The sequence below is a fragment of the Myotis davidii genome, unplaced genomic scaffold (genome assembly GCF_000327345.1).
Source record: "Myotis davidii unplaced genomic scaffold, ASM32734v1 scaffold133, whole genome shotgun sequence".
Lineage (NCBI taxonomy): Eukaryota > Metazoa > Chordata > Mammalia > Chiroptera > Vespertilionidae > Myotis > Myotis davidii.
The window spans coordinates 1848003-1866147 of NW_006284732.1; the positions used below are offsets into that span (position 1 = coordinate 1848003).

The window sequence follows — 18145 nt, forward strand, 5'->3', positions numbered from 1 at the left end:
GTGGCCGCGGCTGCAGCTGCCTGGGCGGCCACCGCGGCTTGGTTGGCTTGGTGCTGCGCGGCTTTGATTTTGGCCTGCAAGTGTGCAGGAGGGTGAAAATATTTGCATTTCTCCCTCATGCAACGCCCCTTTATGTAATCCATACAAACGGTTACGGTGTTGTCGTTTGTGTCGATCATTGTGCTGTCGGCGGGGTGTGCGAAGCGGCAGTCGGTCTCGCCCCGGGCACAGTTTCCTCGCTGGAACTCCCTGCATACCTAGGACACAGGGGGACAGAGCAGACAATGCAGCACGGGGCCTGGCCGCCTCTGCACGCAGCCAGTGCGTGTGTGTGTGTGTGTGTGTGTGTGTGTGTGTGTGTGTGTGTGTGTTTTAATTGAATTAATTCCTTTCGTTTCTCTGAAGGGTGGCTTTTGTGCCATTTACAATGCAAGTTTGATTATCAAGAACACAAGTAAGCAGAATCCCTAATAAAAACGATTTTGAGTTTTGCTTTGCCCTCTTTTCTAGGTTGAGAGTGGATATTGAGAAAATAAGTCAAAATCTGCAGTTTGGGAAAAATAACAAAGAGAAATCAACAAGGCCTCCACTGTCTCTGGAATATATAAATATATATAATAATTTGGAGAGTATATATATATATATACACAAATCTTCTACTCTGAACAACTCTGGAATGCTATCGGTTTTTTGCATGAAGGGATAATTTCTCCATAGTTTAAGCCACCAGGCCATAGCTGTACAACTCCAAAAAGAGTAGGGGGAAATGACAAACTCATTCCTCCTCTCTGAGAATGGGAAATGGGGGGGTGACTACCCCAGTTTTCCCCTATGTCCCCCCAGCTCTATAAAGATAGCATGATAATAAATCTGAAGAATTATGATATCTAAGCCACCAAAAATTTTCATTTAAGGTCACCATATTACTATTTCTGACAGCACAGAAAAATGAGAAACATATTTTAAAAGGAGAAAAAAGAGAGAAATGTGGAAAGAGATAAAGGGAGAGAAAGAAATGAAAGGAAGTAGAATAGAGTTTGAAATGTTGTGTGTTGTTTCTTTTTTATTCCTTAATCCTTAGTTACCCTGAAACCTCAAGTAACTAGAATGCTTCATGCTCTGAAAATTCTGGTGAATCAAGAGTTTACTGTAAAAGGTGTTTTTGTTTATTTGTTTTTTAGAATTTAAAGAGTATCCTTAATTCTGCCCTGAATATTAGAACATGAAATAACATAAATAACATGTATACATAATTCTTAGATTTATAAATATCATTAGCAGGGAAGAATTACTAGTAAAAATTTGAGTTATTTTCTTTTTAGGCTCCAATCCCAAAGTGGGTATATTTAAGTGGTGGTTCACATCCTGATCATCAGTGATGTTATATGAAGGGTCAACTGATATGACAGTCAAACGTACTGGGGAACTACAGTGTCACTCCCCAGTCACCAAGCAAGTTTGAGGAGTAAACAGATAAGTCACAAAATTGTCAACTGTTTCTTCCTACTTTGAATATTAGCCAACATTCCATTCTTAGTTCACGAAATGTGCACAATAAGGATTACTAAGATGTTCCCACAGATTCTGAGTAAGCCTTCCTCTGTAAATGGAATGATTCCAGTCTGAGACTGCATCAGAGGTGTGGGTCAGCCAGTAAGCATTTACCAAGGGTCTTTGTGTGTAGCCAACTTCATTCCTGGTTTGAAGTGGGAACTGAAAGCTGCTCTGCTAAAGTCATGGTGAGTCATTTTTACGTATATCTTTGCCCATCAGTACTGTTGGGAATGACAGTTTGTTCCCAACTCAGCTGATCGAATCTGTTTTCTAAAACCACACAGTCACGTACTGAACATAAGCTTCATGGGTCCAGCAGGTGGAGCCCAAAACACTTATCGAGTCCCATGAAAGGTCTGTTCAGCATTCACAGGGACAGGCTAGATCAAAACAGTAGTGATTAGAGTTTGCAGTCTTTTCATGTGGAGATCCATATAGTCTGGATTGAAACTGACGTTAGGCAGCAACATTTTACCGCCCTCAAGATTTATTGGGTGGATACTTAAACAAATGTATGTTTGAAAGAACATTCTCGAAGGATTCAACATAAAGCTCAGGGTACATCCTAACCATACACATATATCACCTAACAACTTTAATTGGTAGTGGAATTAAAGGAGCTCTTTGAAAAATCTATTAAAATCTTTACACACCCATATAAAATGCTCTATTAAATATCACAGGATATAGTAGTTAAGATAAATGGATGAATCCTCTAACTCTGATTAAAGAGAAATATTACCCAGTAAAGTACAGATGGGTTGGCTTGACTCAGGACTTAAGAATTATGTTTTATAAATATATGTACTTGTTTTCTTGGCTTTTATAGAACACTTAAGTGTAAGTTGAAGAAACGGTCCCAATCAACAAATTTGCCCAGTTTGCAATTCCCCCTGTTTACCAACAACACACCAAGGGCTGATATTCCGGAATGTTGTAGTACAGCCATACTAGTTCCTAAAATAGTGAAATATGATCATACCAACTGGTCAAGAGTAATAACCCAACTTATTCCCTCCCTTGTTCCTGAGTGTCCCCCACTGCTCTGGCTTCTGGACTCCTGACTTGCCCCCTGGAGACCAATCCAGAATCCAGCAAAGGTAAGAGCCTAGCCCAGCTGGAGGCCTTCAGGAGCCATCACTATGGCTGCCATAGTGATTGATTCAGTGTTCCACTGGTTGCTAATATTTTGCAGCTGACTTTTTGTGTGTTAAACATACTCTTTTCCCACAGACTAATTTCCTTTATACTTGGCTTCAAATTCAAACCAAAGAATCATGAATGCATGGCTTTTAGATGAATGTGTGTGCAATATCTTACAAGCGTTTACCTACATAGAAGTACACTTCTACCACAAATGCATTTCAAACCACAAATAAAATGGAAGTACCTCCAGTTTGTCAGTCCTGAGAAGTTTCTGAGTTGTAGTTGAGCCCGGGACAGTGACAGGTGGACTTCCGGGAACAATAACAGGTGTGGTGGGTAGAATTTCTGTTGGGACTAACCCAACTCCAGGGGTTACAGGTGCTAAGTAAGGAGCAAAGCTAATCGCCGTATTTGTCCCTATTGTGGGACCTACAGGAAAAGTGGGCTGTTAAAGAAAGATAACACAGGATAAAGATATCTTTAGAATAAAAAATCACCAGCAAGTGTCATTTGAGCAAAATTTATTCATCTTGTATAAGACTCTATGTTAGTTGCATAAATCTATTCTGAACTATGTAAGTTCATTAAACTTCCCTGTTTGGTTTTGCTTAAGAAAAATTAAATCCATATAGACCCTCTCTTCTCAAAACCATACAAAAACATTGGAGAACATCATAGGAGCCTAATTACAGGGAACAAGTTAAACCTTTGCTTTTATTACAGGTTAAACTTTTATTTCTATGAAAGTGTCCTCATCAAAATATATTCACTCTAATTGCTCATCATTCCAAAGTATTAAATTTCATAACACTATAGTAGTAAAACCTATAGAATACTGATTCATAGTATTTGATTCCTCCTACATGTCTCTCAAAGGGAGAGGAATAAAGAAAAAAAACCTTGATTATAGCCTGACCAAGTTTATACATTCTCAAAAAGTGGACATTACTTGGGATTTTATTTTTTTCATACTTACCAGTATGTTTCCATATTCACTAGCATGAATATTTTTAAAATTCATCCACAGTTTTAATATAGACCTGCTATTTCCTCCTCTAGCTTAAGTATGTCTTGAACTAACTTTTCTTTCTTAAAAGAGTGAATGAAAAGCTTGAACTTTTCAAGTGGCCAATTTTTCAATTGACTGTTGAAAGTTGGTTTGGTTTCCTAGGTCACATAATCAATGCAGCAGTGATAAAGGCATAAAGTACCTTATTAAACTTCCTTATCACTGTACTCCTTGTCCAGGGATAAGAAGAAATAGGTTGATGGGATGATTATTTTTTAAAGCTCCACCTACAAATATGCTTTTCAGAAAGGAAATAATATACATTTAAGAGAACAAGAAACTTCACTTCACTTCACTTTTTAAAGAAACAATTTTAAAAATTTAAGATGCTAGATAAAGATTTTTCTTAGACTAAATTTCACATTAAATTGGACCTGAATGGTTTTTGTTGGTTTGTTTGTTTTTTAGTTATTGGATGAGTTTTAATCTGTTTATTTTCAGGAGCAATTTTCAGATATTTGCAATGACATGTTAATGCAGTGTTCTAATGCGGAACTGTGCTGTTGGCCATGTCATGGTATGTCTCTATTTATACATTGTGGGTAACATTCTTGTTGTCTATTTATGGCTCTGAATGAGCTGTTGAACATATGGGGAAAATAACAATCTATGTTTATTAAACAAATTTTTTGTTGACAGCAATAACTGAAAAATATCTCTTACAAAGGATCATGTTAGAAAACAGTAAATTAGAGATAGTTTGGGCAGGGAGTTCTTCGAGAGGCTGAAAGTCTTTACTGAGTGGCTGGGGCTGGAAGAGGTGACTCTAACGGTCTTAGAGGGCTGGGGCTACAGCACTCCCACGAGTGGTTCTTAGATCTTTATGGTTTAGACATAAAATTCACTTTGGAAGAATGTTGCAACATGAGGTCTCAACATGGGAAATAGCTGGAAGTTGGGATTTTTTTCTTCCTTGACTTTCTACAAAATTTCGTATGTGTATGTTTTCCATTTTCAACCCATTTGAGTCATAATTATAGAAAGTTGTGGTTTTCAGGAACTATAGCTTTTATAATTTAGTACTATTGAAACAAAGCCAAGTGATTAAAATGGTACAAGGGCTATCTAATGTTAGGATTTTAAAAAGTCAATCCTGAGAGGTCATAAATCATAACAGATCAGTGACACAAAGAACCAGCTCTATCAGAAGTACCTGGGGGTGGGGGGGGCGGGACAGTCATAAACAGAGATATCACAAATTCTGGCTCAACAGGTCTAGGCAGGGGCTTTGAAATTTGCATTTAAAATGTTTGCTACAGGATCTGTTGTGTGGCCCAGTTTCGGGACCACTATCATAGATGAGAGGGAAAATAAGTATAAAAAAAAAACTTGTACTAAATGTGTCATTTAACTCAGAGACTATTTATCAAAGTAAACATTTAGAGAAAAGAGCCATCCCCCACACCTCCATTTCTGACTTCCTACAGAAGCAAATCCCCAACCCTCTCTCCATGTGAAGCCAGGGGCAGTGTGGTGACACAAGCACAGGGCACACCATGACAGTCAATAGGACATCAGAACCTCAAAACTCATCTCCCAAAACCTTTTTGGATATCAATAAATCTATTGTAATTAGTTAAATTTTGCTTTCCAAAATATGTTACTTGTTCATCTAATTTAACAATCTTAAGTGGATGTTTTAGTTTGTTTATTGCTAATAGTTATAACATAGTTCATAAAAAGTATTATTCAAAAGTAAAAACATTTGAGCATTTTTTCATATGTCTCTTGGCCATTTGTATGTCCTCTTTGGAGAAATGTCTATTCAGGGGTCCTGCCCATTTTTTAATTGGATTGTTTGTCTTAGTATACATGTGCTTTACTTTGTGGCTACTGTGCTGTTATGTTGATAGTTTGTTTGTTTCTTTATTTTTTTAAACTTATTTTTATTGCTTACCCTAATACATATGTCCCCATCCCCACTCTTTGCCCACCTGGTCCCACCCTCACCCCCATTTCCCTCTGGCCTTCGACACACTGTTGTCTGTGTCTTTGGGTTATTCCTATATGTTCTTTGGCTAATCCCTTCTCACACACGTTCTTTAATCTTGTCAATATCTGTGAGAAGCAAGTGTGGTAGTGAAAATGGCACAGTCTCACAGGTAAAAGGAATTTAGTGTAGAGACTAAAAGGATTACCCAAGGTCATTGCTGCTGAGGCAGAGGCAGGACAAAATAGCCAGGACTTTTGGCACCAAGACTGGGGCTATTTCCATTCTTCTGCACTCACTAGATTTTGTTGGTAATGTCTTAAAATCAAAGAAGAAAAAACACTGGCTGCTCTTATGTTTTTGGAGCATAAAGAGAGTGAGTGTTGGCGGGGAACTGTGGCCCACAGTCATCCAGGGCCTCCTACAGATGAGAGATGTAGGGCTGCTCTGAACAGCTGTGTGGGATGCTGCTGCCTTGGGAAATGGGTTCTCAGATTCCAAATTCAAATTAAACTTCCAGAGGCAGAGTCCAGGCTGACAACACATCATGGTGTCTCAATTCAGTTCTTAGCTGGCAGCTGGGAAAGGAGAAGGGCAGCACCTCCAAATGATTCTGTTCCTGGAAGCGTACCAGCGAGAGCTTGGGTGAACTGGCTCGTGGTTTCTGCAGAAGGGCTGTTGCCAGGCTGTCTGAGACGGGATCCATTTGGTCCTTGTCATCTCTCAGCACTAGCTGCAGCTGGAGAGGTCAGAGGACAAGAGCCACAGAAAATCTTCTGGAAGAAAATAGTTTCTGCAATGCTGGTCTTGCTATTTTTTCCCTCTGTACTTCACTCCACATTTCCGGATTTCTCTCCCCAGAACTCTCCACTCTTCCTTCACACAGTACATTATATCAGTAGTTCCAGGTTCAAAGATTTAACACACACACACATCCACATGGTCTTTGATATTTTGTAGTGGCAAGGAAGGGCTGGTACTGAGGAGTAATAACTGAGTGGCCCGGGATATTTATGGCTTTAAAATTTCATCAACTGACTTTAAAACAAGAGCATGAGAGTTCATGCATTTAGAAAGCTTTGACTTCAAAGGGTACATATTTGGCACTTAAACAGAAAGGCTTAAAACATGGTGTCCCTTAAACCTCCTCCCTTTACTCCAGCAGCATCACTGAAGGGCAGAATTCTCAATGTCAGACCTTGTCCCCAAGGACTGTATTGTATAGGTTCTTAAATCTTAAATCTCTGTTCTACTAAAGGCTACCCACCTGCTTCTTCATCTTGAGTGAACATATGAAGGTTGTGTGTGTGATGGGGTGGGAACAAAAAGAAGAATTACTGTTATATTCTATCAGAAATGGGGAGCGAAAGACTGCTAGAAGGAACAAAAGAACAGGGAATTTTTAAATATAGTGAATTTGAGATAGAAGAATTATGATAGGAAGGAATGAATTGTATTTTCATTCACTTAATAAATACTTATTGGTACAGACACAGTGCCAAAATACTGTGTGTACATTTATTAAACTTAAACTCTAATGGGCAAGAACAAGCAAAATTACAATTCATGTCTATGGATAAGTAGAAATGAGGAGGCTTCATCGATCGTGATGGAGATGGGTGGTAAATCACAGGGAATAGATTTAGAGTCCTTCTGAATGAGAGGAAGTTAACACGTGAAGGGTAATAGGATACTTCCAGCAAGAGCAGAGACCATGAGGCAAGCAAGAGCTTCGTGTGTTCACAGAACTGAAGGTGTGGTTTGGTCTCAGTGGATTCAGGGTGAGGTGGTGAGCTGGGTGAGGACCAGATCACAGATAAGGTTAGACGTTTAGGCTTTCTCCTTGTGAAATGGGAAAGCATTGAAATATTTTAAGCAAGGGAGTGATATGATTTCATTTATATGTTTAAAAAGTTCCTATGGTTGCTATATGCAGGGTACATTTAAATAAAGCAAACTGAGAGATTAGAAAGGAAATGCCCACAATGTATTTTGATAAATAGGTTTATGGTAGCTCAACAAGGGTGCCGGGACTTGAAGGCAGATATATTAGGACTTACTGATGAAATAGACATGAAAAAGTATGCAAGAGAGAGTCTGTTTGGTTTCGGTTTGAAACTGCTAGTTGCATTTACTGAGATGGAAATGTAGTGGAATGAATAATTTGATCTTTAACATGTTGAGATCCTGTGAGAAATTTAAAAGTGAGTCCAATAGGAAGTTGGATACAGGAGCCTGAGGCTCAGACAAGTTTGGACTGGAGGCATACATTTGGGATTGTTCTTAGCCTGTAGATGATTTACAGTCATGGGAATGGGTGAGACCAGAAAGGAGAGGGTAGATGAGAGAGATGTCCAGTGCTGGGAACCCCCATTAGTAATTTCAACACATAGAGAATATGATAGATAAGGAGGAGGAAGGAGTGATTAGAGAGGAGGGAGTGCTCTACAAAGAAGAGATTGATTATACAAGCCGAATATTACTAAGAGGTTAAACAAATATAATGAAGACAAAAGTGACCCTCAGTTTAGAAACATGAAGATCACTGGTAGAAGATTTAAGGGTGGATGGGAGCTAGAGGGAGTAGAAAAATATAGAGAAGTTTAACTTCAGAGAAATCTAAAAATGGAGTGGCACTTGTTTCTCTATTTTACCTTAAACAATTTCTGCATATTTCCTGTGGCTGATCAAACAAATTCCCATAAACTTGGTGGCTTAAAACAACACAATTTATCCTTTCATAGTCCTGGAATCATGAAATCAGTTTCACTGGGTCAAAATCAAGTTGTTGGCAAGACAACACTCACTCTGGAGTCTCTAGGAAGGATTCCTTGTCTCTTCCATCTTCTGGTGGCTGCTGGCATTCCTTGGTTTGTGACCACATCGCTCCATTTTTTACCTCTGTGGGCACATTGCCTTTATCCTCTTTGTCTGTGCCAACTCTCCCTTTGTATCTCTCTTATAAGGATAGTTGTCATTGCACTTATTTATTTATTTAGTAGGTAAATATTGGCTACTTTCTTATGTATGGTGCCGTCCAGGAGAATGGGAAGCTAATGCTAAAAAGTCTGAACTTTCCAATGGCATGTAGATTACAGATTATATAGGGCAAAATCACAAGCCCTCATAGGTTAGGGGTTCAGGGTCTTGCTGGGAGCTGATTGGTCAGAGGTGAGGTAAGGATAATGAATCATTTCTGCAGGTCTCGAGGACAGCTCTGAGGTCTGTTCTTGTGATCTTCTGTCCTGGTTTCATGGGAAAGTAGCCAGGGGGTGGTTCCACCTTAGAGTTCAGGAACTTACATATAACTTAGGTTAAGATGTTATCTTTAGTCTGCCAGGGGTCCAGACACTGTGACCATTAGTCAGATCCCGGCTACTGTCTTCTGCTGCCTCCGGGGTTGCTGATTATCCAGAGAAAAAGCTAGGTCTTTGGGTGACATAGACAGAGAGAGAGGTGATTGCATTTCATCCTGGAGGAATACCTCAGCTCAAGATACCCAGTTTAATCACATCTGCGAAGACCCTGTTTCCATTTAAGGTAACATTTACAGGTTCCAGGTACTTTTGAGAGTCACTATTTGGCCTACTACACTGTGCTAGGTCACCGATTAATTCCTGAGACTCTGAAGTCATTTGCTTGTAGGGTTGATGAGTAAGTTTATCACACTTTATTCTAATACTTCTTGCAATTTAACAATCTCTATTAAAATATTTAAATGTACTATACCTTTTTCATTATCATAGCTATTAACTTCTAACTAATATTTGAGATTATACATAACTTTCAAAAAAAGTTCAGCTAATAGCAACAGGAATGGAGTTTTCTTATGGACATTGCCATTATTGAGTACCAGGGTCAATCCTTATTAATTATAAATAAATAAGAAGTGAATGATTAAAATGAGTGAGATATATACTACAGTGTTACCATGCTGACCTTGGTTGTTCTAAATTTATTCCCATAGACATTATTTAATGTCATATAACTAAACTATTTTAGCATTTAGAGAATTTAAAAAATAACTTATATCCATGTATCAATAAAAGAGAACCATAAATTATACATGTGTGTGGTTTTAAATAGGTCCACTTAAATGCCTATTTTTGGTGTTAAAGGTGTTTAGAACCCTACTTGTGTTTTCCTTACATCAAGGCTTCTACTCCTTCTTTAGGACGCACTTATTTGGGACCTCCTCCAAGCAGCCTTTCCTGCCTTATCCAAAATCACAGTTCCCTGTGCCTGAATCTTACTTTGCCCTTTCCCTGTATCTGTCTATCCCCCAAAAGACTAGATCCTGTTTATCTTGGAGCCACCTGGGCCTGGCACTCGTCTTTGTGTTTTTTCCTCTGGGTAGAGCTTGTTCCTGGCTACTTTGTTCCATCATTCTTGACCTTGAGATAAGCAGGTTCTTGACCTTGAGATAAGCAGATTAGTCCCCCAGATCCCTCCCCTCATCCCCACACCCATCCTTCCCATCTCACCTCACAGACACACAGTACAAAAATTCAACTCACTGGTAGCTATCCCTTTTAATTTAGCAGCTTTCAATAAGAATTTTCATATAATAAAGGCTGATTTTTAAACAATAGTCTTTTGTGTACGAACTTTTTTAAAAAAAGGCAAATTTCACTCACTTCACTGGCTTTGTTTTTTTAAAAAACAATTAGCTTGTTTTTGACAAATAATTCACAAATATAAATGAAATCTGCTGAAGCCAAATGCACTCCTTTCCTCCAGGACCTCATTTCTAGAACAATTTCCAGACCGCCAAGGAAGGACTTTGAAATGCCGTGAAATCAGGGAGAAAATATTACACAACACAATACATTTAACCTTGTGGTCCTTCCCTCGACTGCCACGCCTGGACTGCCACGCCCCCAGCAGGCCTCGGAGAGACAGGAGGTGTAGATGACTAAGACATCATCCTTTTGGGCTGGTGTCAGGTTCCAGGTGAGGCAGACTGGTCAGTTTAACACCTCTGGTTTCTCACTCCTCAGTCTTAAAATGATGCCATTGAACTAAATTATCTGTCAACTATCTTGCTAAAAAAAAAGTTTAGGCACCAAAACCTCTTCTTCACAGAGATCATCAATTCAGACTCCAGATGAAAATGTAGAACTATTAGTATTCTAAGATGGTTCAAACACAGAGTTTACTGGTGAGAAAGAGCTGGAGTGGTATCCAGATATTGAGTTGAAATTGTCTTTGCCTACTGTTTCCACACACATGTTCCCGTGTAAATAATTTTAAAAACTCTATTTTCAGCATCCCTTTAGCGTCAAAGCTTTTTGCTTTAATTGTAGCCAGAGACAAAATAGAGGGAGGCCATCTGAGGTCAATGTGGCATCGCCCACACCAACACTTTAATCATCAAGCCCTTCATTAGATGCGATGTACTCACCACTGGATGAAGTGGGGTTCCTGGAAACATAAATTGCATCTGCTGGGCAAGCATTGCTGCTGCAGTTTTTTGCTGGATCAAATTGTTCCTCCCATTAATTTCTAGTTGAGTTTTTAAATGTGTTGGAGGGTGAAGATACTTGCAGTTCTCTCTTGAACAACGGCCCTGTAAAATGAACATTTTGGTTTAGGACTGTTATTGGTAGCTTTCAACTCTATTGTCAACCATTTCACAATCACTCCATATGTACAAAGGATCCCATGTGTGTATGTGTGTTTGTGCATGTGTTGGAACATAGAACACAGTTGGAACATAGAAGGGGTGATTCAGGCATTAGGCGATTATCAACCTTGCTCAAACCTGTTGAGTAGAGAAGCTGCCTGAGATCAATTGTTGTTTTTGATGGATTCTATCTCTGACAATAGACTCTAAGGAAATGTGACTGCTGAGAGTAAAGATACACGGTTCTCCTAGGCCAGTGATGGCAAACCTATGACACGTGTGTCAGAAGTGACACGCGAACTCATTTTTTTTGGTTGATTTTTTCTTTGTTAAATGGCATTTAAATATATAAAATAAATATCAAAAATGTAAGTCTTTGTTTTACTATGGTTGCAAATATAAAAAAATTTCTATATGTGACACGGCACCAGAGTTAAGTTAGGGTTTTTCAAAATGCTGACACGCCAAGCTCAAAAGGTTCGCCATCACTGTCCTAGGCAGTATGGAGGGCCTATTTATTGTGACGTATTAAAAGGAGGCTTTGAACCTGCTAGACATCGGTTTGTGCATACTGGAGTGATGACAAAGTGGGAATAATAATAAGAACCTCTTGAAATGTGTGTTTCAGATTGGCTGAAGACACCCCTCCTTCAAATTATTGAAGTAGAGGCAATGGTAGTATGGGAGTGGACTCTTCTTAGTCACAGATGCATTGGTGAAATTTCCAGGCACAAATTCAGATAATCTCTTGCAACTGGTTAGTTTGCTGCACAAAAGATGCTACCCCATGTCCCTGCCCCACTCCCATGACAGTTGTATCAAATTTAATGTCATGATATGACATAGTGAAGAATGTTTATGGCTAAAGTAACATTTGGACATGAAAGTTGGCACAACGAAAAAAATGAATAAGGTGATACATGTGCATAAAACCAGTCTTGAAGAGTCTTTGAAAATGGTAGTGTTTATACTGAAGTCCCCAAACTTCCAATTGAGAGAATCATGTTGATGTGAATTATGCAATTTCTGGGGAAAGAATAGCAAGCTGTGTTAACCAGTATGAGTATTATCATTCCCTACAGAATTAGTCTATTTGCAACTGAGAAAAGAGAATATGGGTTTGTTTATCAGATACAAAAATAATTTTAAAAAGCAAGCTTGGTGAATCTGGGGATACAAATTTGTTTATAGCCATCCTAATTCTAAACATCTGGAGTTCTCACTCTGCTCCCCGCTGATGTCAGCTGCACTTTTGGCAGCACAGGCTCTCTCCCTGTGCTCATCAGCCAGTCTTGCCCTGAGGCCCACTGTTAGCAGCACTGGAGATTGTGTCTGTCACCCTCTACGGGAAGGACACAAGGCAACTACTGGGCACATCAGAAGGAATTGGTTGTTTCTGCAAATAAAATTCTATAACAATGGGCAGTGTCAGTGTGTCTCCTTAGTCTCAATTTTATATTGGGATGTTTCATTCCGCTTTCCATGGTAAAGAGTTAGGTCTATTGTAAAGATACAGGTACAGTGGAACCATATTTAAAAACAATTTAAATCAAAGAAGTCTAGGAATCTCTCTCTTTCCATATACTTTGCAAGTTTTGGGAGAAAATTTTATCCTAACTTCACTTTTCTCACTGTTTAGTGACATCCCAGAGTCCCTCTACCTACCAACTTGCTTGAGACATCTCTTATTTTACCTCCCTTTCTGCACTCCCTTGATAATGCTTTCGTCTCTCAGTTTGCAAAAACCAATTTGCAAGAAGGTATTATGATGGTGCTTGCTCCTACAGCATAGGTGTGTGACCAGTCTTTGGATTGTCTGCCTTTATGTCAGGTGTTCATATACATACATACGATTGGAGGTGGCCATGGGACACAAGACATAGCTACTGCCCATCAGGAAGGGTGGAGGAAAATTAAGCAGAGTGACATTTCTTGTACAAGGCTAAACTGCCCCAGGCTTCTCTTTGACCATCTCAATCCAAACTCTCTTTAGTCACAATCGCTTCACTAAGAAGCTGACACCAGAAAGGCTCAGGTATACAAGGTCCACACAAAGGTACAGGAGCGCTTAATGGGAAGATATGGGAAAGCAGAGTTCCATAGAATGGGATGCAATTTGTGAGACATCCACACCTCCATAGTCTGGCTATTCAGTTTTGCTCATTCAGTTAACTGTCAATTTGATCACTCGTCTTCTGTAGTGCTTTGTAACTGAGCATGAAAATTTCGATTAGGCTTCAAAAAATATGGTTTTCTTGTAAATGCTGTTGTCTCTTGATACAACTGGGACTCTTAAAGAACTTAATAAACTGTTTTCAGCCAATAGAACATAATTTACAATATCAAATTAGTAATTTATTGATGGAACCTTCTTTTTCATAAGAATTAATGTAATTTCCTAGTGTTCTTACTTACACACTTGGGGAAAGGTATATTATCGATCACCCATGAGCCAGACAATTTATATGTGATTATCTCATTTTCTCCTGAAAACAGCTGTAATGATCCCTATTTTACAAAACAGCAAGTGGGCTCAGAAAGATTAAGGAACTTTCCTAAGGTGAGATAATTGGTAATGGTAGAGCTGGATTCTAAATCCAGTTCTACTTGACTCACATCATTATGCCAAGCTGTTTATTAGCCATAGTTAAAATCCATGGAGGATAAAAAATCTAGCATTATCCTTCATAACATAATAGAAGGCATATAACAATTTAAAATATAATAAATTATATATGAGGACTTGGGAATGGAAAAAGATCATTTGCCTGGGTCCATGCATTGATAAGAGGATGGAGGAGTGGTTAAACTCACAGCTCTGGAGGCAGATGCCTGGACACATAACTTTGGCTCTGCCTTTTCTAGTTGTGTTACTTTGAATTTCTTGTGCATCCATTTGCTTTTCATCTGAACAATGAAAATAATGACTGTGTTCCCCTTTAAGGTCTATTGTGGGATTGCATCAATTAATAGATGCACAAGGTTTAGAAAAATACTTGGCACATAGTTGACACAAAGTAAGTGTGGTTAATATTTCCAAAGAAATAAAAATATTTGTATATGACATTTTGTTTACAGTAAGTGCAAGATAACCGATTTAGTTATATTTTGATTGGCTTTTTGTTCTTTTATAAAGTTTCATGTCAAAACATGATAAAAATTACTTAATTATACTTATTCAAGTATATTATATTTAACGTTACTTTCAGTTCTACGGGGTATTTCTGTAAATACCCCGTAGAACCATATTTAAAAACCATATATTTTTTTTAAAGAGACAGCCCTGAACCATAGCTCAATCTAGTTTTAAGTGTGTTGTACCCCGGGAATGCTAATTCAACCTCTGGGAAACTCCAGGCAGCAGCATTTTACTAAGGGATCTTATGGATTCTAAAATCCTAAAGGAAAAGCTACTGTCAAATATAACAAGCTATTTGACACAGTAAACAATTTGTAAGGAGGTTTTTGTTAAGGCGTAAGATTTGTCAGGATACACATCATCACACAAAAACTGTTGATTATCAAAGCAAGTTGTCATAGCCGAATGGGAGAGGGTAGTGTGCAGAAATGTGAAGCATCTTTGTATATCACTGTGAAACAAAACAGAAGTGTCAAAAATAGTGTCTCCCGATTTTAGTCCAAGACATGAAGATAAAAATGTCTTGGAAATGTCTTCTTGTGGTTGCTAGGATTGTTTTTTCGGTTTTATTTTAACGCTTCCTCCCTTTCAGTTTTTGGTTAAATGCTGTTTCCAGAGAGATAAGAGTGGTGGGGTCCAGCCATTGAGAAGGGGCCTGGCACAGCTTCTGTGTGATGGAGATGGGAGGGTGCCATTCTAGAGTCCTTGTGACAAGTTGTGTGGGACTGGAAACAGGAGCCCGGGTGAAGGGCCAGGAGATGGGCTCACACCAGGTGCTAATATGGAGACTGCAGCTCCTGAGTCACGTGGGCTCTCTCAGGGTCTTAGCTCACTCCAGGTGGGACACACCAGGTATGGAAATAACAACTGGTTTGGATCACACTCAGCATTGGTTTTGGTATATTTCCAGGGTCTTCTTCATTTGTTCATTCAAGAAATATTGATTGAAGTCCTACTGTGTGCCAGGTATCGTGCTAAGGGCTGGTTAACCGAAGGTGAGCAAACACAAGATATGCTGCCTCCCTTCCTGAAACCTACAGTCTAGTGGTGAAGATGGATACTAGCCAGATAATGACACAGATAAATGTATGATTATACATTGACACACGAGTTCTGGAGGAGGATAGTGAGAGAATGGTGGGAGAGGGTCAGAATTGAGACTAGTGGGTCAGGGAAGGGCTCTGAAGAAGTGACATTTAAATTCAGACCTGAAGGATGAGAATGAATTTGACAAAGTAGTGAGTGGTAGCAGAAGTGTGTGTGTGTGTGTGTGTAGAGGCAGAATACAAAATGAGAACAAGAGGGAGAGAATATACCAACTGGGGACTTTCAGAAAGTACCTCAAGGATAGAATACAGCGGGGTGTGGGTTGGTGGCGGGGGGAGAGGGGGAGATTGATAAAAGATGAAGCAGGAAGTAGTCTACTGAAGCTAGATAACAACTTTGAAAGTGAAGTTAAAAGATATGAATTTCATTGCCATGGAGAATTTTTAAGCAGGAGACTATCGAGACCAGAGTTACATTTTATGCCTCATGTAAAATTTACCCTAATTATTATATTTTATACTTCTAATTTTATTATAGTTTACATTATTTAGAGAACACTTTTTTTTTCAAAAAAAACCAAACAACATAATTCTGAGTTTATGTAAGATTTGTGTGCAGTTTATTCTACCTCCCAAAATAATCTTTACTCCAGGAATATTTAGATTAGGGAGGATAGTTAGAAACAGGTAAGAGTTTGCAGCTGAATTACATTTATTAAAATAAGCAAGCATGGAAAAGTCTAATACCAAGTACCAATGTTGATTCTCACCACGATGAAGAAAGATGCTGAATAACTGTAATAGGTACTTGGCAGAACACCAGATGGGAGCTATCAGAATTACACGGCCGTTACATGGCGTGGGATAGAATACATGCCGCTTTGGCTAAGAAAAGATTTCAAGAATCAGGTCGGTGTGAGGAAGAGAAAGCCTAATTGGAACATGAGATTTTCTAATTGCTTATTTTAAAATAAGCAATTTTTAGAATCTTTTCCTAATATGCTCCTAATTGAAAAAGTCAATTAAAATATGGAAGGAAAAGAGAAAACATTAATTAGGAGATTGTTAAAGGGATTAACAATAGGAGTTTTTGCCTCAGGAATAGCTAATAGACAACTATATCCCAATTGTTTTCCATGGGAAGAGCAATGGATTTTTATATGACCTATTATTCAAACAGTTAATAGGCCTCTGCCAGATGCATTGGTTGGGAATGATTTGAACTGTGTCTTGGTGTGGGCTACATCATTGGTCAGCAGACTCTAGGAAGGGCCCTGGGGGATATAAGAATTCCAGTTGAGGGCCAGGGTCACAGCCCAACCTACTGAGTTCCTCCTCTTTCAGTTGGGACTGGGCCACTCATTATTTTCAGCACGTGACTGGTGGTTTCAAAAGAGCAGACAGGCTGTGAAATGGAGAATGCTGACTCCCACAATTGAGGACAGACAGTCTGCTCTGAAAGTGGCCTGCAGGGACATGGGGCATCCAGGAGCCTGCTGGAGACCCCAGAGCTGGCCACGGGAAGGCCGTGGAAGAACCCCCTCAGACTTCCTGCATTCCACACGTGTGAAATCAACTTAGTGAAACCCCGATATCAGGACAGATGCTTTTGCCCTGTAGTTACATTCCCGAAACCCATCGTCATGGAACCTCTCCCAGAGGATCGGCTTAAACTCATGGCAAAGGGCGCAATCTCTGGGATTGGACGGCTTGGGCTCCAACCCAGCTCTGCTCTGGGTACTTGTGAACTCCAGCTGCCATATTTGTAAAATGGAGATAATAATAGTTCCTACCACACAGATTTTTGGAAAGGATTAAGAGTTAACACATATAAAGTATTTGAGCAGTTCTGGGCACATAATAAGCCCCCTATAAGTATTATCATCATCATCATCATCATCACCATCCTCATTATTATGACTGCTAACACCTTCTCTGCATAGTAGATAAAAGTACATGATACTTAAAACAGCCTTCCTTATACTAGCTCATTTTCTCCATCATTGTGCTTCTCTCTGGCCCGTCAACCAAGCACTTTACCCCTTTTTTATTCTTGTTCTCATAATCAATGCCAACACTGGCATTTATTTTTCAGAAGAGCCTCAGATCTGTTTTTCTTTGATATTTTTCATGCTGAAACTTGCCATGACTGATTAACATGGCATGACTAATCTAGAGTTTAAAGCAGCAATGGATTATAGTGGGACGATGCTGGAATTCTGGTTGTGGTTTCATTCCAAAATGGTCATGTGAACATTTACAACTAATTTATAATAGCCTGTGCCTCAATTTTTTCATCTGTCAAATGGAGGTGATTATATTCCCTCACCTCAAATCCCGATGGTTGTGAGAGCTCAAGAGAAAGCAAAAGTTGCTCTGAAAACAAACAAACAAACACACAAACAAACAAACCCCAATCATAATTTGCTATACTCCTGTTTTCCCTTATATGTTCCTAATTAGCAAAGAAGAAAGCCACCATATATTGATACTTAGGGTGAAACGTGACAGCAGGGGACATATTGGCCACAGTCCGGACACGCTGGACAATTGTGAGAAGACTGCATGAGGCATATGAGCACAAGTGGCAAGCTGAGTCAACGTTGATTAAGCCAAGGAGGATTTATTAACTACC

General features: G+C 39.2%; 1 protein-coding gene across 1 annotated transcript in view; it reads right to left on the reverse strand.

Annotated features, from left to right (window-relative positions):
* The window catches only part of MBNL2 (muscleblind like splicing regulator 2), a 172958-nt gene that overhangs the window by 38715 nt on the left and 116098 nt on the right, over positions 1-18145 (reverse strand). The window contains exons 3-5 of the mRNA XM_015557598.1: positions 11104-11268; positions 2945-3145; positions 1-257 (exon numbers count right to left, since the gene is read on the reverse strand). Of these exons, the coding sequence (XP_015413084.1) occupies positions 1-257; positions 2945-3145; positions 11104-11268 (623 nt within the window). The remainder of the gene's footprint in view (positions 258-2944; positions 3146-11103; positions 11269-18145) is intronic.